At 59.9% G+C, this 24,354-nt stretch overlaps 2 protein-coding genes across 13 annotated transcripts in view; one reads left to right on the plus strand and one right to left on the minus strand.

Annotated features, from left to right (window-relative positions):
• The first annotated feature begins 36 nt into the window (after window positions 1-36).
• MTSS2 (MTSS I-BAR domain containing 2) lies at window positions 37-22,357 on the plus strand. 4 transcript variants are annotated; one of them, XM_037815815.1, is made up of 15 exons: window positions 38-369; window positions 5,207-5,268; window positions 5,351-5,424; window positions 6,169-6,253; window positions 6,369-6,460; window positions 6,556-6,630; window positions 6,941-6,949; window positions 7,840-7,997; window positions 8,413-8,520; window positions 9,327-9,424; window positions 10,886-11,012; window positions 18,227-18,301; window positions 18,707-18,883; window positions 19,079-19,244; window positions 19,446-22,357. In XM_037815815.1, the coding sequence occupies exons 1-15, from the start codon at window positions 301-303 to the stop codon at window positions 20,213-20,215; spliced, it is 2,145 nt and encodes a 714-aa protein (XP_037671743.1). In that variant the 5' UTR covers window positions 38-300; the 3' UTR covers window positions 20,216-22,357. The 4 variants fall into 4 exon arrangements, with proteins under 4 accessions (XP_037671744.1, XP_037671743.1, XP_037671742.1 ...); XM_037815813.1 differs by having other exon boundaries at window positions 41-369; window positions 10,790-11,012; XM_037815816.1 differs by lacking the exon at window positions 6,941-6,949 and having other exon boundaries at window positions 37-369.
• Window positions 22,358-23,063: 706 nt separating this feature from the next.
• Window positions 23,064-24,354, minus strand: part of IL34 (interleukin 34) — a 70,276-nt gene continuing 68,985 nt past the window's right edge. For 8 of the 9 annotated variants that reach the window (XM_037815825.1, XM_037815820.1, XM_037815822.1 and 5 more), the window contains 2 exons: window positions 23,956-24,085; window positions 23,064-23,706 (listed from right to left, as the gene is read on the minus strand). In XM_037815825.1, coding sequence (XP_037671753.1) covers window positions 23,525-23,706; window positions 23,956-24,085 — 312 coding nt within the window. In that variant the 3' untranslated portion in view covers window positions 23,064-23,524. Of the gene's footprint in view, window positions 23,707-23,955; window positions 24,086-24,354 lie in introns of those variants that run through there. The other variant, XM_037815826.1, reaches the window with a different exon arrangement.

Here is a 24,354-nt window from a genome sequence, read left to right on the forward strand (position 1 = left end):
ACGTGACGCCCGGGCTCGGCGGCTCGGATTACCGCCGCCGCTCCAGTCCCGCGCCCAGGCTCGCCGGAGCTGCTCGCGCCGCGCCCCCCGCGCCGCCCGCCGGCCCCCGCAGCGACATGGCCCGCGCCGCCCGCCGGCGGCCCGCGACCCCGGAGCGCGGAGCGGCTGGCCGCTGAGCGCGGCCCGGAGGCGGGGAGGCCCGGCCCGGCCTCAGAGCGAGCGCCCGCCGCGGCCCGGCTCCCTCGGCCCCGCGGGTCCCCGCGCCCCTGCCTGCGCCGCCCGGCCTGGCCCGGCCCGAGCATGGAGACGGCGGAGAAGGAGTGCGGCGCCCTAGGCGGGCTCTTCCAGGCCATCGTCAACGACATGAAGGTAACGAGCGCGGCGGGGCCGGCGGGGGGCGGCCCGTGGGCCACGGGTGGCTCCGGCCCGAACGGCCGGGCGGGCGCGCCGGTGCGTGTCCCCTCTGGGGACGCGTGACGGGGGCAGCCCGTGCGCCGCGGTGTCTGTGTGTCCTTGTCTGAGCCTGTCCTGCCTGCGTCTGCTGTGCGCCCGGGTCTCCGGGTGCCCGACTGGGTTGGTGTGGGGTGCCCGTGGATCCGGGTGTCCGTACGGTAACCGTCTGTGCCCGAGGTCGCCGGGTCGCAGCGCCCCGGTGGGGTCCGGAGCCGAGCTCCGCACACGCGGGTTTCCCCGCACCCCAAACCACCCCGCCCCCAGCCATGAATGGAATTTGGCTCCAGGGGGCGACCCTGCGGCCCTTGAAGGAGCCCGGGGTCCCGGCGGCCTCCGCCCCCTTCCACCACCATGCCCCCCGCCCCCACACTGCGGCCCCGGAGCCCAGACAATGCTGTCACCGCCAAAGCAGGGAAAAATAATAAAGCAGAGAACCGTTAACTCCTTCCCCGCCGGCCTCTGCGCCCGACGCTGCGACTGCCGCCCCTGTCCCTCCCCCCCACGGGCCCCCGGGAACCCCAGGTCTCCCGGGTCTCCAGACTGAGTGTCCCGTGCATCCCTGGGATTAGCCTCAACGCTCACCTCGGGAGGAGGAGGGGAGAAGGCTGGGGTCGGTGGGCTCCCCCAAGGGAGCTCCTTCCCAACCCCATTACCCACCCCCCAGGCTCTCTACTCCAACCCTCTCCCCCTCCCCCATCACCGCCCAAGGTCAGGCTGGAGCAGGCCACCCACTCCTGGCTCACCGGGTGGGGGAAACTGAGGCCCAGGAATAGCTCAAGGTCATTAAGGAGACTGTGGGACCCTGCCCCGACCTCAGCCCCTCATTGTTCACCTACAGGGGCAGGGGACGGAGACTCTCCCCCCACAGAGACCAGGGTTTGGCAGGGCTGTCCCCGGCCTCCAGTGACAGGGTGTGGGCTGCCTTTCTCCTCAGACGCCCCCACGCCCCTTGGCCTAGGATGAAGGGACAGGGTTGTGGGGTAGGGCAGAGCAGGGGTGGGGGTGTAGAGGGGGAGAACTGGGCCCCCAGCAGGAGCTCCTGAGAGCCCCACCCCCATGGCCTGTCACGCACCACCAGGTACACAGCACAGAATCCCACAGTGACACGGCAGGAAGGAAACCCACACACAGGAGACCAGCCCCACGGTGCCCGGCAGGCCCTGGAGGGGGTAGGGGTGGGGTGCAGGCAAGCCAGGGGCAGGGGCTCCAGTCCTGCCAAGGGGCAGCTGCCAGGTCCTGTCCCCTCGGAAGAGGCCAGAGGCCACCCTGGCCTGGAACTACTGGGTTAGCAGCATGTGCCCCCCCACCCCCAGCATGGAGCAGACCCCCGTGGCCTCCATCACTTGCAACGCCAGACCCCTTCTGTAGACCCTCACAAGTCCTGGTCTCTGTGCCCTTAGTAACCCCCTCCTGCCCTGTGGACATCCCAACGTGGCACTAGGGTCCCTTTCTGGGACCAGGCATCCCAGACCACCCCCCAGGCTGGCTGAGGGTGGGACCTTCCCTTACCCCCTCCCCTGGCGCCTCACAGCAAACACTGCGAAGAGCAGACAGCAGTTTTCACTCACAAAAGGGGGCAGGACTCTCGCCCTCCTTCCCCAAGCAATTTGTAATGAACTTTGGGATGAGACAGAAGGAAATGAGCCTAGGTTGTAGCATGGAGATTCAGGTTAGACATGTGGCAGGATTTTTTGCCACATGGAAGCAAAATGGAAGAGGTTCCACCTGGGGTGACGCCAGGCACCCACATCTTCCGGCCTCTGATGCATGTGTGTGTTCAGGAGCCTCTGGCTGGGGGCAGAGAAGGGGACCAAGCCACCCGGACACTTGACACTGGGCTCTTCGGGGCAGCTTGTGGCTATTTCCCGTGGTGGCCTGAGCAGGGCTTCTGTAGAGAGGGAAGGTGGCAGCAACTGGCTGGCCAGGTTGGGAGATGGCGCCTGCCCCGTGAGACCACGCCGCAGTGCATCCGTGGGCCCACAGCTGCCCTACCAGAGCCCTCCAGGAGGCCCGGACCCTGGCCTGAGGGGGCAGAGGCGAGGGTAGTGGGATAGTCCCTGAGCCACACCGGGAGCCTGGAGGACCTGGAGGAGGGCATGGGCTTAGGGGTGGAAAGGGGCACTTGGGAGCTTTCCCTGCCTTCTGTGCCCCATTCACCCCAGGTCAGATGCCCCTGCATGCCAGGTTACACAGAGAGGGGCAGGGACTGGCCCAGAATGACCAGCCCGGGCCCCCACCAGGCCAGGCAGCACCGTCAGCAGCAGATGGGGCCTCCACTCGGCACCGCCCCATCCAGAAAATGGGGTCTTGATCTTTGCCTATCCCCTCAAGAGTGGGGAGCCTCAGGCAGGACACGGAGGTGGGGGGGGAGGGGGCTCCTGGCAGAGGGGTGGGAATCGTGGGTTCTCGCTCTTTAGCCAACAGGCACTAAGCACTTAGCGTGTGCGGGCCTGTCCCTTCAGGGCCTGCCCCATCTCCACACCGACCTGCGAGGTGGATGCCCTTCCTAGCTTAACTCACAGGTGCGGCACAGCTCAGGGAGGGGACCCTTGCCCAGGGTCACCAGAAAGCCCCCTGGATCTGGGGGTGGGGTCTGGGCTGATTGCCTGCACAGCCCCAATCTGCACCACAACCAGCTGCCCAGGTGGAGACGGGGTCCCTGGGGGCAAGGGGAAGCCTCTCCCCCGGGCCCATCCCCACCTACTTGGGCACCTCTGGTGCCCAGCAGCTCACCCCCCACCCCCTGCAGAGCAGCCCACGGCACTCAGGGCAGAGCTGGGCCTTTCTCCCATCTCTGCAATCCCTGCCACCCGCCCCCATCCGTGCTGCCTGTCTTCCTGCACCCTCAGAAGTAGGGGATCCCTCTACCCTACCACAGAGTGTCTTGTCAGACACAGTTCAGATCCCAACCCTGCCATTCCGTGGCCTTTGACTAGTCAGTGAACTTTTCTGAACCTCAGTTTCCCCGTCTGTAAAATGGGTAGAGTAACAGTGTCCATATCATCTGTGAGGCGTGGAAAGGGCTTAGCACCATGCCTGGCCCACGGGAGGCGCTTGGCCAGCAGCAGCCCTTACCGTCAATGGGGATAAACCCTGCCGAGAGCCCAAGAGGCAGGGCCTGGGCCCAGGTGAGGGCATGGCTCAGCTGGGGCTCAGGACGGCTCTCCGCAGGGCACAGGCTGCTCTGCCCCTTTGATCTCTGTGTCTCTGAACTGCCTTAAGAGTTGGAAGCTTATGGCATGACTCGAATCCTCTATGACTTTTCAGGGGTGAAAGTGGGGGATCCCAGGTCCTGGAGACTGAGGCTCCCTGGATCCTTCTGCTGAGAGGGAAGGGGGCCTGGCCTCCCCACAGCCTGTCCTGTCCCCCTCGCCCTGGGAGAGCCACCGCATGAGGGTCTGGGATGGAGTGATCCCAGCTGAGAGGCCGAGAGGATGGACCATCAGCCCTGGGACGTTGGTGGGGTGGGGGCCTGGCTCTCCCCAGCCCTGCCCAGCTCTGTCCCGTGCCCGGGGGCTGCTGAGGAGAGCTGAGGGGGCTAAGAAGCTTCCCAGAGGAACCTTCTGCACCCTCAGCCTCTTCTCTGCCTCCTGGAGGTCTTAGCAAGGCTTTAGGGCTGGGAGGGTCAAGGTGGTGGGAGTGGCCCCCTTTCAGAAGCCCCTCCCCACCATGGTGCCAAAGCATGGGTCAGCAGTTCAGGACCACCCTGGACAACCTCCCAGACCCCTTCCCCCCAGCCGGTGTGCGTGGAGACAGCACAGCCCCTGCCTCCCCTGCCCGCGCTGGCCTGTGTGGACCAGGTGTCTGCTTTCCCTGGGTACGGGTTTGGCCAGGCTGGGAGGAGAGGGTGTTTCTGAGGTTCCCCGAGCTGCCCTGGCCCCTGCTGCCCACTCAGCCCTGGGGCTCCTCCCTTCCCCTGAGACCTTGGGGACCAGGGTCTCTGCCTTTGCCTTCCCTTGGGAAATGCCCCATCCCCAGGACCCCGTCCTGCATGGGTCAGAAGCCCCTTGGGGCTGGGTTGTGGCTAGTCCAGCGCCCCCCCCCTTCAAGGAGCAAGGCCTCCTTGGGCCAGGACTGAGGTTTCCTCAGGACTCAGTAGTCAGACTGGACAGCTCGGTCGCCAGGAGTCCGACCTCCCTACTGGGAAACCCCCTCCCAGTTCAGAGCCTTGGGCCAGGCTGAGATAAAGGCCACTCTGTTTCCCCAGGAGGGGAAGAGGGCCAGGGGGTGGAGAAGGGTGGCTCTGTTGGCCGCACAAGGCCCCATTCAGCCCGCGGCCTGGCTGTCCCGGACAGGCTGGCTGGGCCCTGCAGCAGCTCGGGCTGGGAGCCACTGCCGCTGGCCTGGGATGGCTGGCTAGGGACAGGGTAGGGGTCCCAGAGGCCTCCATCCACATGCCAGGGGGGCACATCAGTGCTTACCAGCCCCCACGTGTGTCTCCAGGGGACACACACACACACACACACACACACACACACCCCACCAGGCCCCTGGGGAGCCCGGAGGAGACAGGGTCTGCCACTCACTGTTTTCCGTCTCCCCTGAAGGAAGATGTGACCAAAAGGTCACAGACCATGGACAGTAGGACAGACGTCCTGACCATCAGGAGGGAGGGATGAGATAAAGACCCAGGGGCCCAGGGGCCCCCTCCTCCACAGCACAGAGCCGCTCTCTCGGCAGCTGCGAGTCCAGGCTGGAGGCATGTGGGGAGCCCAGCCAGGCTCACTTCCTCTCCCCTCTCTCTCCCCGGCAGAGCTCCTACCCCATCTGGGAGGACTTCAGCTCCAAGGCCACCAAGCTGCACTCCCAGCTGAGGTGAGGCTGCGCAGGGTGCCCGGTAGTGGGGCGGGCGGGGTGGGGGGACGCTGCACCCACAGACCATTGCCCATCTCCCCAGGACCACCGTGCTGGCTGCCGTGGCCTTCCTGGACGCCTTCCAGAAAGTGGCCGACATGGCCACCAACACCCGAGGTGTGGGGGGGGGTGTGGCTGGAGGTGGGGGTGCCCAGGGTGAGCGCAGCTGGGAAGTCGTGTGGGGTGTAGGCCAGGGAGGGGACACCAGCCCCCCAGTGGAGCGGGCTGGCTGTGGAGAGGCATGCGAGCAGGGGTGGGCGAGCAGCGACAGGGATGCTATGGGGGGCGCCGTCCTTGCTCACTTGACACCTCTCAGCCAGAGTCGTCCACCCTCTGCGCGGTGGGCGTAATTATGGCTTCTTCCTGCCCCACCCCACCCCCACCTGCCCCTCGGAGAGCCTCAGTGGCCGGGACCCAGGGCCCTGTTCCTTGGGGTGGTGAGGACACGGGGCAGTGGGCTCGGGTTTGCACGCCACGCCTGCCTCCGTGCACACCTGGGGTGAGAAGGGCTTCCCGGCCGGACTGGGGAGGTTCCTTGACGGTTCCTCCCTGGACAGCCTTTGGGGCTGGCCTCTGACAGTTGAGGGACGGGGGTTGTGGGGTGGGTCGGCCTGGGCTAACTACCAAAGCACCCGCGGCTGCAGGAGGCTGGCATGGCCGGGACGGGCGGGGCCCTGGTCCTGGCACAGGGGAGGGGCTCAGTGAACATTGAGGAATGCTAAGCCCCCCGCAGGGGCCGGCTGGCGGCACGGAGGGGGCGGGGCGGAGCGGCTCCGGGCCGGCGCGCCCCCTCGTGGCTCCGGCCGGGACTGCAGCGGCCCCCGGCGGGCCGGTTCCCACGCCGCGCGCTTGCCTTGCCAGGGGCCACGCGGGACATCGGCTCGGCGCTCACGCGCATGTGCATGCGCCACCGCAGCATCGAGACCAAGCTGCGGCAGTTCACCAAGTGAGTGGGCGCCACGGGCATCGCGGGCGGGTGCGCGGGCATGTTGGTGGGGAGAACCGCCCCCCACCCCCCGCCCCAGCCCGGTGGCCCTGACCCGCCCGCGGCCCGCCCACAGCGCGCTGCTGGAGAGCCTCATCAACCCGCTGCAGGAGCGCATCGAGGACTGGAAGAAGTCGGCCAACCAGCTGGACAAGGACCACGCAAAAGGTGGGATGGGGCTCTGCGCTGGGCTCACCTGCTCCCCCCGCCCCAAAATTCCGCCAGAACCCCGTTATAGCGTTCCTCTGTCTCCCTCTGCACAGAGTACAAACGAGCTCGTCATGAGATCAAGAAAAAATCGTCAGACACACTGAAGCTGCAGAAGAAAGCACGTAAAGGTAGGGCTCAGAGCAGCCCCTGTAGACAGCTCCCCGGGGGGGCCCCCTCCCAGGCCCCCACTGCCCAGAGAGGCACCCCAGGGTATCATCCTGGCCAGAGGGGCCCTGTTCCCAACAGAGGACCCTTCCAACCTGCAGGGTGGGACAGAGGGAGCCTCCCCCCACCCACCCCAGGCCTGGGCCAGGTGCCCAGGTGGGCCAACAGGCTCCCCCGTCCCCACCCCAGGAGTGGCTGTCCGTCCGGCTGTCTTTCACACATTCTCTCTTTCTCTGTCTCTCCTCCTCTCCTCCTCCCACATCCTTCCTGTAGAGCTACTTGGTAAGTCCAATGTCCATCCCTCCAGCTGCTCCCCCCGTCCTTGTCGCATTTGTCTGTCTCCCCCAGCTCAGGGCCGTTGGAAGGACCCTCTCCAGGCCAAGGAGGAGCGAGGAAGGCGGTCGGCCCAGCGAGGGAGGGGCCTGGGGCACAGGACCTGGGGGCCTTGGGGGTCCCTGACCAGGGATGAGTCCAGGGCCACTGCTGGGTCAGTCTGCCAGGCCACGGGAGTCGACAGGGTGGTGGACACAGGCCCCGGCTGCCCCACCCGGCCAGGCCAGCCCAGATTCCTTTCTTACTGCTTCCCACTCCCACCTTACCTGTCTGCTCTGCACACGTCATCCTCTTGCTTCTTTCTGTTTCTCTCGCTGCTTCTTTGTATTGTCATCCTTGTGCATTGCTCCCTGAGCTGAATGAGGACCCCCACTGCCCCCCAAGGCCCAGCCCCTGGTTCTCCTGAGCCCCATACCTCCTAGCAGTGTGACCCATAAACAAGCCCCCACATTACACTTTTGCCCTGCTGCCACCCCAGCTCACTCCACCCTGCGAGGCAAGGGGCACCGAACCTTGGGTGGTGAGGGTCTCCCCAGGGGTGGGCATCTCGGCTGCTGTGGAGGCCCCCAGCTGGGTCCCACATGATTGGCAGTGCTCCTTGGCCATCCTGAGCACAGCTGCCCAGTGCTCAGCCCTGCCACCCACAGCTTTGGATCTTCCCTGTGTGTGTGTCTGTCTGTCCTCTCTGCCCCTCAAGAGCCCCCAGAGTCCTGGCTGCCCGCCCTGGTCCCCAGGGCAGTGCCTGGCCCCACGGCCAGGGACGCCACCAGGGCCTGAGTTGTCGGGGCAGCGAGCCGGGCCAGCGTCCCCACGCGGCCTCTCCTCCCCACCCCCTGCAGGGAAGGGGGACCTGCAGCCCCAGCTGGACAGCGCCCTGCAGGACGTCAACGACATGTACCTGCTGCTGGAGGAGACAGAGAAGCAGGCGGTGCGCCGGGCCCTCATCGAGGAGCGCGGCCGCTTCTGCACCTTCATCGCCTTCCTGCAGCCCGTGGTGGTGGGTGCCGCGGGGCATTCGGGGGTGGGGGGCAGCGGGCAGGATGGGTGTTCTGAGCACCCCCACGGGGGGGCCGGTTGAGAGGTCTCCTCAGGGAGCTTCCCAACACTGCACCCCAGGAACCAGCATTCGGACACTGTTAGGCACCTGTTCTCCTGGACAATTTGGCAGCCCCAGCAGGTTGGGCCGGGCCCGGGGTTCCGCACTGTACCTCCAGGGAAGGCCGCCTCTCCCGGATCCTGGGTCCGGGCTCGCGGCCCAGGCTCTGACCGGGTCTGGACGGACCACCGTGTGGGCCCAGCACCCCCCAGCCCCGAGCAGCGCTGCCAGTGGGAGAGGGTGGGAGAGGGGAGGCCTGAGGTGGCCTGTCCCTACAGGGAGGGTGGGCAGCGGGCCTGACACGCTTCTCCCTCAGAACGGCGAGCTGACCATGCTGGGAGAGATCACTCACCTGCAGGGGATCATCGACGACCTGGCTGTGCTGACCGCGGAGCCCCACAAGCTGCCTCCCGCCAGTGAGCAGGTGCGGCCAGCCCTGGGGCCGGGGAGCGGGGCAGAGGGGGCACTTATTTGGGGACAGCACTTGGAGGAGGCAGCTGGGGACAGAGGCCTGGACCCATCCCAACACCCACCCTGCCCTCTGGCACCTGCCAAGGGCACCTGCCCAGGTGAGGGGAGCCCACTCAAGACCTGGATGCAGAGCAGATGGGCGAGAGTCTGCATCCACGGGGGCTGGGCCCTGAGCCCACCTTCCATGCCCACAGCCACAGGCACCTCTGCCACCTCACCCAGCTCCCCACTCCCACCGACCTGGGGCCAGGCCTCCCCACTTACCAGGCACCAGCACGGGGCCAAGCACATTCCATGTGTCATCTCACTAAGTCGTCCCAACCACTCCCATTTCACAAGAGAAAATTTAGACTCGGAGAGACCTAGTAACTTGCCTGAAGTGACCCAGCAGAGTTAGGATTTGAACCGGTGGTGTCGGGGTCAGTCTTACCTGGCTCCTCCACCTGCCTGTGAGAGGAGCATCTGGGCTTCCCCACGCCCTGCCTGGCCCAGGCCTGGCCTCAGATTCACGTTCAGTGTGTGTGAGCTAAGGGGGCAGGGTGGGGCAGCACCCCTGAGAATCAGAGGAGGCCAGATCTCCCCAGGGAGCTCCCCCAGGCTCTGGCAGCACTGCCTCCCACCCCTGAGTAAGGAGCTTGCGTTAGGGAAACATTGGGGTGGAGCAGAGCTGTGTGAGTTGCTGGGGGCCCTAGGGAAAGCGTGAGGCTCCCTGCAGGCCGGAGGCTGCCTCCAGTCACCCCCAGCCATGTCCACATCCAGGTGATCAAAGACCTAAAGGGCTCGGACTACAGCTGGTCCTACCAGACCCCACCCTCTTCGCCCAGCAGCTCCAGCTCCCGCAAGTCCAGCATGTGCAGGTCAGTGGGGGGTGGGGGTCTTCTGGGGAGGGAAGGGGGACGCTCCCACCAAAAGCCAAAAGCCACCCAGAGAATTGCTTTAGGGCCCCAGAATTCACACAACTTCTACATCCCACAAGGAATTTGCAAGTAAGTATAGAGGAAAAAATATGCCCTAGGGACTTTGAGTGCTGCTGACACGGGCGTTTGTTGGGGGTGGGCAGAGAGTAGCAGCTTCATTTATGGAGCATTAACTATCCACCAGGCGCCAGGCCGAGTGCTTTTTGCATATTTTTCATTGAATCCTAACATCGCCGTATCGTGGTCGTATTGCCATTTAACAGAAGGGAAGCTGAGGCACCAAGTCCCAACGTTGAACCACTCGGCTGTGACAGGCCCAGCACAGGCCGGGGGAGTAGTTAGGAGTCTAAGGTCAGGGAGGGGCACGGAGGCTTCTGAGAATATGTTCTGAGACCACAGGTGAGGAACTCCCTGCTGGCTGGTTCCTGAGAGCTGCCACGGGCTGGACCCCTGACCCAGGCGGCCCCTGAGGGCCCACAAAGCCAGGGCCAGGGGCCCCGTCCTCAGGTGGGGAGGGCAGGGAGCACAGAGCCAGCTCCTGGTGCAGGGAGGCCCCCTGCCCTGGGCCAGGTGCCCCTCTCCCTGGCACCCCCTTGGACTGGACACAGCGATGGGCTGCTCCTGCAGGGAAGGAGAGTGCAGGCCTGCCGGGGGCTCTGGAGACCCGGGTAGACGGCCACCCCTGGAGAGACAGTTGCGTGCAGGAGCAGACCCATGGCCAGAGGTGGGGCCAGGGTTCAGGGTCCATGCTTGTTGCCAAGAGCACTACCCAGGGGACCACACCAGCTGAGGGTGTGAGCTCCCAGGGCCGAGGGTGGGGGATGAGGGTGCCAGAGGGCCCAGGACCCACCTGCAGGACGGTCTCATGCCCAGGACTGTGCTGCTTGCTGGACCTCAGCCAGGATCTGATGGCAAACATCAGCAGGGAGACCATCAGAGCTTGCATCTGGTTCTAGCCCAACTGGGGAACTGTTTGGCCCTTGGTGACTCGGTTTCCCCATCATTAACCTAAGGACTGCGGTTCTTATTGGTAGAAAAGGAGACAGAGGCATGGCCTCGTCCTGGGCTTGGGGCGTCGGGGGGCAGAGGCTGGGCCTGCTCCCCAGTGCTGGCCATGCCCTGCCATACCGTCCTGGAACCCAGCTCCCTGGTGGCACCTGGGTCTCAGGACCTCATAGTCTGACACTGTCTTTTCCTCCCTTTGCCCCTCACTCCTCTTGCCTGCCCTTGTCTGTCACCCTCCCCTCCACACACACCCCTGTGTTTGCCTGTCTGGCTGCCATGCCCCTCTCCCCGCTCCTCCAGCGCCCCCAGCAGCAGTACCAGTGCCAAGGTTGGCGGAGCCCCGTGGCCTGGGGGCGCCCAGGCGTACTCACCCAGTTCCACCTGTCGCTACCGCAGCCTGGCACAGCCGGCCTCTGCCACCGCCCGCCTCTCCAGCGTCTCCTCCCACGACTCTGGCTTCATCTCCCAGGATGCCCCCTACTCCAAGCCCCCCTCGCCCATGCCTTCAGACATCACCAGCCAGGTGAGGGGACGCCGGGAGGGCCACCCGAGTGGGCCGCCGCAGCCTCGTGCCAGCCTCAGGCTGCCCAGGTGCAGGGCCACCTACCACCGCTGAGGCCACCGCAGCGGGGACCACTGAGCGCCCTGCCGCAAGGCTGGGGGAGGTCTTGGAGCAGCGCATTGGTGGGCTGAGGCAGACACGGCAGGGGCTTTTGTGGCCCCTCGACGTGTCCCCTTCTCCGAGCCGTAGGAACTGGGAGGGCAGCTTGCCGGCTCTGGCTCCTTGTGGCCCTCCCCCTGCATGAGGTGTGGAGGGGACAGGTTGGAGCTCCAGAATCTGCAGACATCGTCCGTCTTCCCCACACTCGGGCCGGCTTGCTCTGAAACCAGAGACTGGCCCCAGAATCTCCTTAATAACCACCCCAGACTCCCCACACGCAGGGGAGAGCCCCTGGGCATGCAGTCCCACCTCCCTTTGTCCCCTGTTGTGGCCCCTCTGTTTGTCCCTCTCACTGAGCCTGCGGGCAGCCAGCCGGGTGGTTCCCGGGCAGCCTTCCTCCCTCTGAGCCGCTTCCCCAATCCCCGAGGTCTCCTGAGTGTCCCCCTGCCCTGACAGGGAGGTTCCCGTGGTGGGGGGCGCGGTGTGTCCACGGTGCACTGGAGGCCTAGTGTCTCGCCCCAGCATCGGGGGCGGGCACCAGCACCCTGTGAACATGAGCCAGGCACCGCGGGGCGCGGGAGCCGTGTGGTTGGCGGGCACTTGACCTGTGAATTGTAACGTATGTGTGAGGTGGGGAGGCCCCCACGTTTGTGTTCAAAGAAGTGTGTGCCTGCCATGCAGCTCGGGCATCTCCTCCAGGCCAGGAAAGGCACCCCACTCCTCGTGCCCCCATCCCCCACCTCGGCCAGCGGCCCCACCGGTAGAAGACAGAAGTCACCAGGCAAAAACTCCCTCGTCTTCCCACAGCCCTCCCTGCACTTCTGTGCGCTCCACTCTCCCTCCTGGAGGCGGCCATAGTGGCCAGTGCCGCCATTTTATGCTCAGCAGTCTCTGTGCCCCTGCTCTCCTGCCCAAGGATTTTTCTCCCACTGCACTGCCAGTCTCCCCCTGTGCCAGCTCATTCGTACCACGACACAGACATGCTGCAGCACCTAATCCATCTTAAGGAGTGCTCCCTTGTCCCCACACGCTCCTCCAGCCACCTGATCTCCCTCACAGCAGAACTTCCCCACATTGTTGTCTACACGGGCCATCCCTACCTCATTTCCCAGCCATTCCTGCCTGTTTATCCCATCCATAATCGAGAAATGGAGGGTAGTCAATTTCTCCCCTATAGTTCCATCAATGTTTGCTTTGTATATTTGAGAGTGTTTTATTAGGTACATACAAGTTTAGACATGTTAAATCTTCTAGTGGATTGAATCTTTACCATGACGTAGTTGACCCTCTCTGTTCTTTATAATACTTTCCATCTTAAAGTCTATTTTGTCTGACATTACTACAGCTATCTCAGCTTTATTCTGGCCAATATTTAATTTTTTTCAATCCCCTTGCTCTTAAACTCACTATATCCTTATGTTTTAGATGAGTCTCTTGTAAACAGCATATGCCTAAACTTACTTTCTATATCCAGACAGTCTATCTTTTAATTGGCATTTGTAGTCAATTTGCATTTATTATGATTACCAACATATTTGGACTTCTGGATTATTTTTTTTCCTTTCTATTCCGCTTTTTCTGTGCTTCTTATTTCTCTTTCTCACCATTCCCATTATTTCCCCTCTGCTGGATTGTAAGTTGTACTGTTTCTATTCTTTTAGAGGTTACCTTGAAATTTTACCATACGTCCTTAGCAGAGTCATAACCCCACCCCCTCGGTAATTTGAGGACCCGGATCTAGTTTAACTTCAGTCACCTACTTCCAATGGATAAGCTATTATATTTTAGATCCCTCCTTCTTAATAGCATCATAATTAATATTATTTTATATACACAGTGCTTGTTTAGATTTACTCCATCTTCTTATTTCCTTGTTCATCATTTCATCTTGCTTCTCAAACCTCTGTAACGTCATTTGCCTTCTTTCTAAAGTAAGTACATCCTTCAGAAGTTCCTGTAGAATGGGTCTGTAGTAGTGAACTCTCAGGTTTTGGTTTTCTTTAAACACTATTTTTTTCCTCGTTCTGGAAAATTAATTTTGCTAGAGACACAATTCTGGAGTAACAGTTCCTTCTCTCCACACCTGGAAGATATTTTCCCCCTGTGTTCTGGCTACAGTTGTTGCTGTCTAGGGGTCTGCCATCAGTCAAACTGCTGCCCCTTTATGAGTGATCCAACTTTCCTCACTGGCCACTTACCGTCTCTTTAGTTTTGCTACAAAATATCAAGTTGTAGATTTGTTTTCACTTAACCCCACTTGGTATATTTGTGCTGCTATACCTGTGCATTCATCTCTTTCATTAGTTCTGGAAAATTCTTATGCATTATTTCTTTATTCCCACATTCATTCCTTCTATTCTCACCTCCTGGGATTCCAATTAAATGTGTGCTAGACCTTCTCATTCTACCTTTCTGTGTCTCTTAACTCTCGTATTTTCCATCTTCTTATTTCTCTGGACTGTGTTCTGGATAAATTCTTCAGCTCTGTCTTCCAATTTATTTTTTCTCCATTTTATAATGCAACCCACTCACTGAGGTTTTTATTTTTAACTTTTTATTTTGAAATAAATTCAGGCTTATAGAAGAGTTGCAAAAAGAGTGCAGAGTTCCGCTCTACCCTTCCCCAATCTCCCCTGATGGCAGCATCTTACAAACCCACCAAATAGTTCTCAAAACCAGGCAGCTGACCGTGGTGTCCATAGGCTTCATTTGAATTTTGCCCATTTTCCCACTCAGGTCCTTTCTCTGGTCCAGGACCCAGTACAAGACCTTCCATTGCGTTTAGCTCTCGTGGCTCTTAGGCTTCTCCCGTCTGTGACAGTTCCTCCATCTCTCTGCCTTTCATGGTTCTGATACTTTTGAAGAGTCCTGGTCTGTTACTTTGTAGAGCACCTCCCAATTTGGGTTTGTCTGATATTTTCCCATAACTAGATTGAGGTCATACATTTTGGGCAAGAACACCACAGAGCGGTGTTGTGTCCCCCTTGGCATAGCGTATCAGACACGTGATGTCAACGTGTCTTATTAGGGTAGCGTCAGCCTCGATCGTTTGGTTAAGAGGGTGTCTGCCAGGCTTCTCCGCTGTCAAGTTATTATTTTCCTCCTTTGTAATTAGTGAGGATCTTTTGGAGGGATACTTTGAGACTATGCAAATATTCTATTTCTCATCATACTTTTGCTCACGAATCTTAGCATCCATTCATGACTCTTGCCTGTTTCAGTTATTTCTGTGGTGCCTGCCCAGTAGCGATCATCTATTTCCACCATTTCTTCTATATTTACTAATTGAAATTCTGCTGCAAAGACGAGCTATCCCTTCTCCTCCATCTGTTTATTCAGTTATTTGTTTATGCCTGGATGGATTCTTAAATATTTCTTGTATTCTATGCGTTATAGTCCTTTGCATAGTATGTCATAAGCATACAGATTGGTAAAGATGTGCAAACTGAGTGCACCCATGTAACCAGGACCTAGAACAAGAAACAGCACGACCTCTGCCCCAGGAGCCCCTGAACACTCCCCGCACGCCCCCCACCAAGGTAACCGCTATCCTGACTAGATGCGTTTTGCCTTTTCTGAACTTTACGTACATGAAATCATATAGTGTGTCTCCTTTACGTCAGCTTCTCTTGCGCAATATTATGTTTGCAAGATCCATCCTTGTTTTGTGTGTAGTTGTATATCATTCTCATTGATGTGTAGCATCCCATAGTGTGAATATGCCACAATTTATTTAACATTTTAAAGTCCCAGTTTGCTAAAGCTGACAATGCAATATACCAGAAATGGGTTGGCTTTTTCAATGGAGATTTATTAGGTTTCAATTTTACAGTTCTAAGGCCATGAAAATGTCCAAATTGAGGCAACAAGAAGATACCTTCTCTGAGGAAAGGCTGCTGGTATCTAGGGTTCCTCTGTCATATGGGAAGGCACATGGGGACGTCTGCTGGCCCTTCTCTCCTAGGCCCCCCTGCTCTCTCAGATTCTGTGGGTCCTTCTGGCTTCTCTCAGGGCATTTTCTGTCTAAGCATCTGTGGGTCCTCTCTTAGCTTCTCTGGGACACAGTCTGGATTTCATCTCTTAGCTTCTCTCCTGGTTCTGGTTTCAATGACTGTCTCCAGAATGACTCTCCAAAATGTCTCTCTGTGCTCTGAGTTCCATCTGTCTTTTATCCTCTCATAAAGGACTCCAGCAAGGGGATTAAGATCCATCTTGAATTGGCTGGGTCACATCCCCCTGGAAACAACTTAATCAAAAGGTCCCACCCACAACAGGTCTGCTCCCACAGGGATGGATTAAGAGAACATGGCCTTTTATGGGATATATAACAGATTCAAGCTGGCACAGTGAATATTTGCATGGTTTCTAGTTTTTGGCTATTACAAATAAGGCTGCTGTGAGCATTCTACACCTTTCTTCTGGGCCCATACCTAGGAGCAGAATCACTGAGTATATGCATGTGTCCAGGTTTAGTAGGTCCTACCAGTTTTCCAGAGTGGTTGTACCAATTTACACGCCAATTAGCAAGACTATGACAGTTTGTGCCATTCCACCACCTTACCAGCGCTTGGTATTTTACATCTTTTCATTTTAGCCATTCTGGTGGGTGAGCAGTGGTAGTGCCCTATGTTTTTCATTTGAATTTCCCTATTGACTACTGGCGTTGAACACCTTTCCATACTTTGAAAACCAACTGGGTATTCTTTTTCACGAAGGACCTGTTCAGATCTTTTGCTCATTTTCCTATTAGGTTGTCTTGTCTTTTTCTTACTGAGTTGTGGATACAAGTCCTTCATTAGATATCTTCTCTGATTCTGTGGGTTGCCTTTTTAAAGGCATAATGGGAATTCTTAATTGTAATACTGTCGCATTTATTCATTTTTTTTTTTTTTAACTGCTAGTGCTTTTTTTGTGTGTCTTATTTGAGAAACTTTTGCATACTCTGGTGTCATGGAGATGTTTTCCTCTAAAAGCCTTTTGTTTTACCTTTTTTATTTAGATCTGCAGCTCATCTGGAATTGATTTTGTGTGTGTGGTGTGAGGTAGGGGTCAAGATACCTTTTTTCCCGTATGGAGATCTAATTGACCCAAGATAGTTTATTGAAAAGCCACCTTTTCCCCGCTCACTGCATTGTTGCCTCTGTCGTAAATCAGATTCTCTGTTTGTGTGGCTGGCCCTGGACTTTTTATTCTGTCCACTGCTCAATTTGTCCTTGTGCTAATACCACATCATCTTATTTATTGCAGCCTTATAGGAAATCTTGATATCTCATCATGGAAGTCCTCCAGCTTAGTTTTTCTTCAATAGCACATTGTCTGTTTTTAGTCCTTTGCATTTCCTCATAAAATTTAAAAGCAGCTTGTCAGGTTCCACCAAAACACACACACAAACTGCTTGAATTTTGACTGGTATTGCGTACGTCTCTCTGATTATTTAGACTTTACCTTCTTTCAATAATGTTTTGTAGTTTTCAGTGTAAAGATCTTGCACATCTATGAATTTTTTTTTAGGTATTTGATGTTTATTGAGTGTATTGTAAATGAGATTGGTTTTTTAGGATTTTTTTCCTATTTGGTAGTTGCTAGTACTTAGAAATAGAATTGATTTTTTTTATATATATATTGACCTTATTTCCAGTAACCTTGTTAAAAAAATCACTTATTCTGTTAATTTGTTTATAGATTCTTTTGAATTTTCTACATATACAATCATGTCATTTTCATATAATATCTGTTTTATTTCTTCCTTCTCAATCCTTTTCCTTTGTCTTTGTTTTCCTTGCCTTATTCCACTGGCCAGGACTTTTGGTGCTAAGTAGAAGTGGCAATCGTGGGTATCCTTGCCTTTTTCCCAACGTCAGAGGGAAAAGTATCAATATTTTATAGATCTTCTTTATCACACTAAAGAAGTTCTTTTCTGTCCCTAGTTTGTTTTTGTTTGTTTGTTGGTTTTTTCCATGAATGGGGGTTGAATTTCTCCAAATGCTTTTCTTTTCATTGGGTTTTTAGCAATTATATTGCTGAAAGTCTAAATTTATTTACTGTTTCCTCTCAGTCCTCAACTGTAGTGTTTTGCTTCCTTTTCTGTTGGAGATCTTTGTTTATTATAATCTGTAGGTTCAAATCAAGGATGATTTAGAGCATTTACAAGAGCTGGGGGTGCTACTGATCTCCTTCCAGGGTTATCTTGCCCCTTTGCTGAAGGAGCAGCTGCTCCTGGGGCTTCTGCTCTGCTCTTGGTTCTATGTTTCCTTCATCCTTTTTTGTCCTCTTGGAGACAACTTCCTTCCTTCCTTTCCAGAATCCCTTACTCTCTTTGAGCCCAGAAATTCTCCTTAAAAAAAAAAAGTACGTCTTCTGCAGGCTTTAGTTATTCTCGAGTCGGAGAGCCTCCTGGCGTATCTCGTCCACCCTAATCCTCACCCCCCATTCACACTTCAGTCTACTCTTCAGTGGGCTTCCCTCCACTTAAGGTCTCTGTGACCTGCTGTTGGCTGACAGAGCAGACACTCCCTGCCCTCCCCTGTCCCCCCAGCGGCACCAGCACAGCTGACCCTCCTTCCTGGTGCTGCCGGACCTGTGATGCCCACCGGGCCTCCTCTCTCATCTCCACATTTTTTAAAGCAGTTGCCACTGCTGCCTCCCCCTATGCACCCCGAGCAGGCAGCACGTCCTGCTGCAGGATGTAGGGCTTGTCGTCCTCCCTCCCCAGCCTTGAGGAAAGAGCAACACTGTCCACCCAACTGCTCGAGCTGAAAGCCCAGCGGCCGTCCTTCATCTCCCTCTCCCCACTCACCCGCCACGTTCAGGCCATTAGCAGCAAGTCTGTCGTTTATCCTCCAACCCCATGGGGCTCCTCGGCTGGGCTCTGGGTGGGTCCACAGCTGGGGTGGGCTCCGGGCTTCCTTCTGCGGCAGGGGGGACTTGGCCCTGGGGCTGGGGCAGGGTGCAGAGCCGGGCCTCCCACTGCATGCCCGCACTGTGACCCGGTCTCTTCTCTCTCCTCTCTTCTCCTCCCTGCCTTGCCTGCCCTCCATGTCTGTCTGTGCATCTGTCTGCTCGCCTCTGCACGGCAGAAGTCCTCCAGCTCCGCGTCCTCCGAGGCCTCGGAAACCTGCCAGTCCGTTAGCGAGTGCAGCTCCCCCACCGCGGTCAGTCCTCCCGCCCAGAGGGAGGCAGGGAGGGCGCAGGGGTGGCTCGGCCCCACCCGACCCCCCACCGTCACCAGCTGCTCCCCCATCCCCCTGCCCGGCCCCGGTGCCACCACTGCAGAGAGGGCCCAGGTCTGACCCAGAGCTCGTGCACACAGCACCCGTTCCCGCAGGCCAAGCCACCTGGGCACCCCCCGCTGCCACCCCCCACACACACCCAAGCCACCTGCCCTAACCCTGGGCCTGGCGGGACTGAGGCATCGCAGTGCTGCCCTCTGTGCTCCGCGCCGGCCGTCACTGCGAGGCTGTGGCCCCACTTGGGCCCGGGACTACAGCGGGGGTTGGGGGACCCTTGGCCGGGGGCAGTGGGCAGTGGGACCCTGACCCGCCCGCCGCACCCCGCAGGACTGGTCCAAGGCCGGCCCCCACGAGCAGGCCCCCGGCGCCACCCTGCAGCGCAGGAAGGACCGAGTGGAGCTTCTCCGGGACACGGAGCCAAGCCCTGCCGGCGGGGGCACCCCGGGCCCCGGTGGGGAGGAGGCCCTGCGCCCCCGGATGTCCCCCGCCACCATCGCAGCCAAGGTAGGCAGGCAGCTGCCCCAGCAGCCCAGCCAGAGCCCCATCCTCACTCCCAGGTGCCAGCGGGTCTGGCACGTGCTCTTCAGGGTCGGCTCTGACCACCTGGCGAGGGGTGCCTGGCATCCAGATGCATGGCGGGGGGTGGGGGGTGGGGCGCCGAGGCTTGGCCTGCAGTCTTGCCCCCCATCCCTGCCGCAGCACGGAGAGGAGGTGTCCCCAGCAGCCAGCGACCTGGCCATGGTGCTGACCCGCGGCCTGAGCCTGGAGCACCAGAAAAGCAGTCGGGACTCGCTGCAGTACTCAAGCGGCTACAGCACGCAAACCACTACACCCTCGTGCTCCGAGGACACCATCCCCTCCCAAGGTAGACCCTGGAGGGCTGGAGACCCCCGGGGGGCCAGGAGGGGAGGGGACACTGGGCCGCCACAGCCCCACGGCCCAGCTCCTCCAGCGGCCCAGCCCTGTCCCTCTCTGCGTCTGCCCCGGGTGGGTCACGGGGACAGGGGCTGCTGCTCAGGGCCAGGTCCGGCACGGCCCTGGGCTCACTGTGTCCGGCGGCCCCCAGGCTCCGACTACGACTGCTACTCGGTGAACGGGGACGCAGACAGCGAGGGCCCCCCCGAGTTCGACAAGTCGTCCACCATCCCACGCAACAGCAATATCGCCCAGAACTATCGCCGCCTGATCCAGACCAAGCGCCCAGCCTCCACCGCTGGGCTGCCCACCGCCACGGGCGCCGGCCTGCCCTCGGGCGCGCCGCCTGGCGTGGCCACCATCCGCCGCACACCCTCCACCAAGCCCAGCGTGCGCCGCGCCCTCTCCAGCGCCGGCCCCATCCCCATCCGGCCCCCCATCGTGCCCGTGAAGACGCCCACGGTGCCCGACTCGCCTGGCTACGCGGGGCCCACGCGCGCGGGCAGCGAGGAGTGCGTCTTCTACACCGACGAGGCCGCCTCGCCCCTGGCCGCGGACCTCGCCAAGGCCTCCCCGAAGAGGCTCAGCCTGCCCAACACGGCCTGGGGCAGCCCCTCCCCAGAGGCTGCCGGCTACACCGCGCCGGGCACCGAGGGCGACGCCGAGCAGCAGCAGCTGGCAGCCAACCGGCACAGCCTGGTGGAGAAGCTGGGGGAGCTGGTGGCCGGTGCCCATGCCCTGGGCGAGGGCCAGTTCCCCTTCCCCACCGCCCTGTCGGCCACCCCGGCCGAGGAGACACCCACCCCGCCCCCTGCCGCCACCAGCGACCCCCCGGCTGAAGACATGCTGGTGGCCATCCGGCGGGGGGTGCGGCTCCGCAGGACGGTCACCAATGACAGGTCGGCGCCCCGCATCTTGTGATGGCACCCCCTCCCCAGCCTCTGGCCTCGGCACAGGGTAGGCAGCCTGGGCTCCTCTCAGCGCGGCGAGGAGAGACCCAGAGGGAGCCGCTGGGAGAGCAGAGCCAGGGAAGCTTCTTTTATTGCTTTTATTTTTTAAGTCACACGAGGCAAAGCCACTTTATAGAAAGAGACATCCAGCTTCGATTTCAGCATTTAAACAGGAAGTGACTTCTGTTGCCAACCTTGCCAGGACGGAGCCTGCAGGCCTGGAACTGGGAGCCTGTTTTAACCCTCCCTTGCCTGCTGTCCCTTCTCTTCTTCCTCGCAGGCCTTGCCTTTTCTGCGTCTCAGTGAGCCCCAGACTTGCACGCTTCTGCCTGGGACAGAGGGCCTGGGCCTGCCTCTCTCGCTCCCGGCCCCACCTGGCCTGGGGTCTGCAGTGCCACAACCAAGCCCACCCGGCCCAGCTTCCTCCGTCCCCTGCCTGAGTCCTCCTCCTTGCCTCTCTCTGCCTCTCCCGGGCTCCCCTCCACCTGGGAAGCAGGGGATCCGTGGAGGGGCCTGGCACCCAATCCGTGGGCGACGGTACCTGGCCTGGCAGGAAAGCTCCACAGATGGGCTGGGGGCTGGGAGCAGGTTGGCTTGAGAGGCCAGGCTCACCCGTGGGGGAAGGGGTCCCAGGGACCTGAGTCGATTCTCGGGGAGGAAAGGGGGGGCTGCCTGGAGGAGGCTCAGGGGACCCTAAAGCAGCTTCCACGTCCTCACTTCTCCCAGGTGAGGTGGCTGGAGTGCAGGGGCCGTGCAGGGCAGCCCCTCAGAAAGTAGCGGCAGCAGGGAGAGGAGAGGGCTCCTGGGGCCCTGGGGGTCTCCTGACCAGCCAGGGACGAGTGGGTTCAGATGTGTGGCTCTCATCTAGGCACAGGAGACTTTAACTCCGGTGGCCCTTTGGGGTCACATTTTGGCCACCTTTGGGGGTAGGAGCTGGAGCTGTAGAGGGTTTTGGGGGGGGGAGGGTATTTTATGAATATGATAATAAAATGGAGTGGACTTCGTGGACAAGGACTGTGCGTGAGGGCCGGGGAGGGCCCCACGGCCTGGTGGGCACCAGCAGGAAAAGGAGGGTGGAAATGGCTCCCCAAAAGCAGGGAGCAGCTTTTATTCTCTCCAGCGTCTGGAGCGTAGCCAAAATGCGGTTCTACAGGGGCAAGGGCGGGGCCTCCGGGTCTGTCTGCTGCGAACTGAGGAAGCAAGCTGCAGGCCGGGGGTCAGGGCCGGGGGGGAGCACATCCCGGGAGGTTGGCTTTGACTCTCTGTGGCCAGAGGAGATGCCACCCGGGACAATCCCCACGGTGGTCCCGGGAAGGGGGCGGAGGTGCCCCCACCCCCAAGCATGACGCCCAGGTCCCGCCAGGGCTAAGCAGGTGAGAGCACGTGAGGGTAGGGCGAGTGGAGGGTGTGGCACCCGGTGGTCCCAGGACCAGCAGAGGAAGGCACGGGGGGCCTCGTAGGCCGCAGGGCAGGAACCACGCGGGGGTCGGGAGGGCCAGCTTATCCTGGTCTGGAGGGAATGAGTTGGGTCTGAGCCTCCCGGCCCCAGGCTCCCGCTTGGGGCAGTTGCTGGACACCAGGAGAGGAGCTGAGCAAGGGAGGGCGAGAGGAGGGGCGCAGAGAGCAGGTGGCCAATTCGGGGAGCCCTGGGATGGACTTTCTGCTACACTGTCCCCTCCGGGCTGCGTCTGGGGTGTGCCCAGGTGGGGTAAGGTGCAGGGTATGTGGTGTGAAGAGGGTGAGGAGCGTGGGGTGGGGAAAGGAGCGGGGCACTGCCTCTGCTCCCCCCAAGTCTGGGTCCTGGAATCTGGGAGGAGCAGCGTCGTCCTCCCTGGGGGCAGCTCTGCCAGACCCCGGCCCCAGCTCCACAGGTGGGAGCCCCTGGGCTTTGAGGAGGGGGTCGAAGGTGGGCGAGGGGCTTCCCAGGCCCCCTGGGGCTGTACATAACCTGTCCGTCCCCTGCGACCTGCCCGACCCCCCGTCGCATTAGCGCCCACCTCATCGCCCCGGGAGCTGAGCCAGCCTTCCCGCGTCACAGACTTTGGCTTGGGGGGCTTCTTTCTGTTCGTTTTACTTTTCATTTTGTACAGCGAAATATTCTTTTCAAACGCGTCTTTTGACTGAAGTAACTTTTTCTGGTGCTGTTGTTAACTCGTTCCTTTTTTTTTTTAATTTATTTTCCCACCCCAGGCCGCCCCTCCTGGTTCCCACTCACCCATTCTCCCGCCGCCCCCGCCATCGCACCCGAAACACATCGTTTCTTTTCTTTCTGTCGGTTTTGGATAAATGATCCTCTCCCCACCCCCCCCACCCCATCCTCCCCTTGATTTAAATAGTCACTGCTACAAGTAACAAATGCACTGTGAAGATTCCAGTATTAATAAAGTTGTACTGTAATGCACACCCTCGTTTCCCTCACTGGCACCCCTGGCCCCGCCCTTCCCAGAGCTGGGCTGGGGGGTTGGGGGGGCACCCCAAGGTGCACTCTGGTGTCGGCTGCCAAAGCGGCAGGGGCAGCACCGGCCAGGCCTGGTGCCAGGCCCCAGGCCTTTAAAACGTCCCAGCTCTGTCCCTGCTGGCGTGAGCCCTCAAGCCCCAGACACCGAGCATCCCACACCCCCTCACAACGGCTCCATCCTTTCTAAATCCTTGGACTCAGGCCCAGGGGAGTCGGCTTGGCGCACCCCCCCACCCCCCCACATGGCCAGCCCGGCCAGCCCTGCAGGGGACAGTGCGGGCTGCAGGAGGGAGGGGGCAACAGAAGGGCCCCCGGCTCCAGGTTCACCCTCGCAGGCACAAAGCAAGCCAAGTCAAACCAAAACAAAACAAAGCAGGTGTTTAATAGAAAAACTAAAAGGAGCATCCACCATGGCAAGACACGGCATCGGGCTCTGCAGGGTTGGAAAGCCCGGGTCCCGCGAGGACCCACCCACACCCACCCACTGGGCACCATTCTGGCCTCAGCACCGGCACGGGGCAGGGGAGGCAGGGAAGGCCGTGCCCCGAGGGGCTGTGGGCTCTGTCCTGTCTGCCTTCAGCTCGCCCAGGCCCCCCAGGGCCAGGGAGACTGTGTGGGGTCCGGAAGGAAGGTGGGAAGCTGAGCCCTTCTCTGGCACACAATCCCCCTCCAAGAAAAGAGCTCTTCTCACGGCTCCTCTCCCAAGTGGGGCTGCCCTGGCAAAGCCTCAGGCCCAGCAGCTCCTGTGAGCACCTGGGCCGTCCGCTGCCCCAGCCTGGGCACCACAGGCCACTCAGGGTGAGAGGCCCCCGTCCCCTCCCCTCACCAGCGTCCCTGAGCCGCAGGGCCAGCTCTCAGTCCCGGGACACCCAGCGGGGAGGTGGGGGGCTGCTGGGACGAACGGTATAGCTGGGCAGCTGCACACTGCAACAGGGGCCATGGACCACGGGCCTGAGAGGTGGACACCTCACAGTCCTGCCAGTTTAGGACGGAGCTTTGTTTACCTGCAGGGGGAGAAAGGAGACGCAAGAGTGGTCAAGTGCTTTCCTTGGGAATGCACAGACACACCCCTCCCACAAAACCACACCACACTGTTCTCTTCCTTCCCAGGGCCCATCCCGGCTTCCAGAAATGCCCACAGCCCTGCAGAGCAGAGGACGTGCCAGGAGGGTCCCAGCTCTGCCCACTGACGTGGGACCGGGGCACCTTGGCCTCCTGCCCCCAGCCCCGTCCACCCACTTGAGTGTTCTTACAGCAAGAGCAATACAGCATCTCCATGACGCGGAAGCAGTTGTCCAGCAGGGCCTTGGGCCGCACCGGCTTCAGGCCCGGGGCACTCAGGGGTGACAGCATGGCTTCCACCTTGGGGCTGACCTCCACATCCTGGAAAGGAGGAAACCATTAGGACCACGGGTGCCACCTCCAGCCAGCAAAGAGCCAGGGGTCATGTCCCAGGAGAAGCGTGGGGGCCACCAGCCTTCCATCAGAGAAGAAGCACAAGACTTCCTGTGACCAGGAAGCTGGGAGCAATTTCACACCTGCTTCCTGCAGGCACCAAGTTCCCTGGGAGGGTCCCAGTTGCAGCCCCTCACCCAAGCCCAGCAGAAAGGCTTCTCTTTTTCCAGCATTGGAAAGATAACGGCAGAGCCAGG

Source organism: Choloepus didactylus, chromosome 22, assembly GCF_015220235.1.
Source record: "Choloepus didactylus isolate mChoDid1 chromosome 22, mChoDid1.pri, whole genome shotgun sequence".
NCBI lineage: Eukaryota > Metazoa > Chordata > Mammalia > Pilosa > Megalonychidae > Choloepus > Choloepus didactylus.

What these genes read in the sequence shown, in the direction of transcription:
- MTSS2 (XM_037815813.1), top strand. Translation starts at nt 301, where the DNA reads ATGGAGACGGCGGAGAAGGAGTGCGGCGCCCTAGGCGGGCTCTTCCAG. An exon ending in CTTCAGACATCACCAGCCAG is followed by an intron (nt 11,013 to 18,226) that starts GTGAGGGGACGC and finishes TCTGCACGGCAG; the next exon opens with AAGTCCTCCAGCTCCGCGTC. An exon ending in CCGCCACCATCGCAGCCAAG is followed by an intron (nt 18,884 to 19,078) that starts GTAGGCAGGCAG and finishes TCCCTGCCGCAG; the next exon opens with CACGGAGAGGAGGTGTCCCC.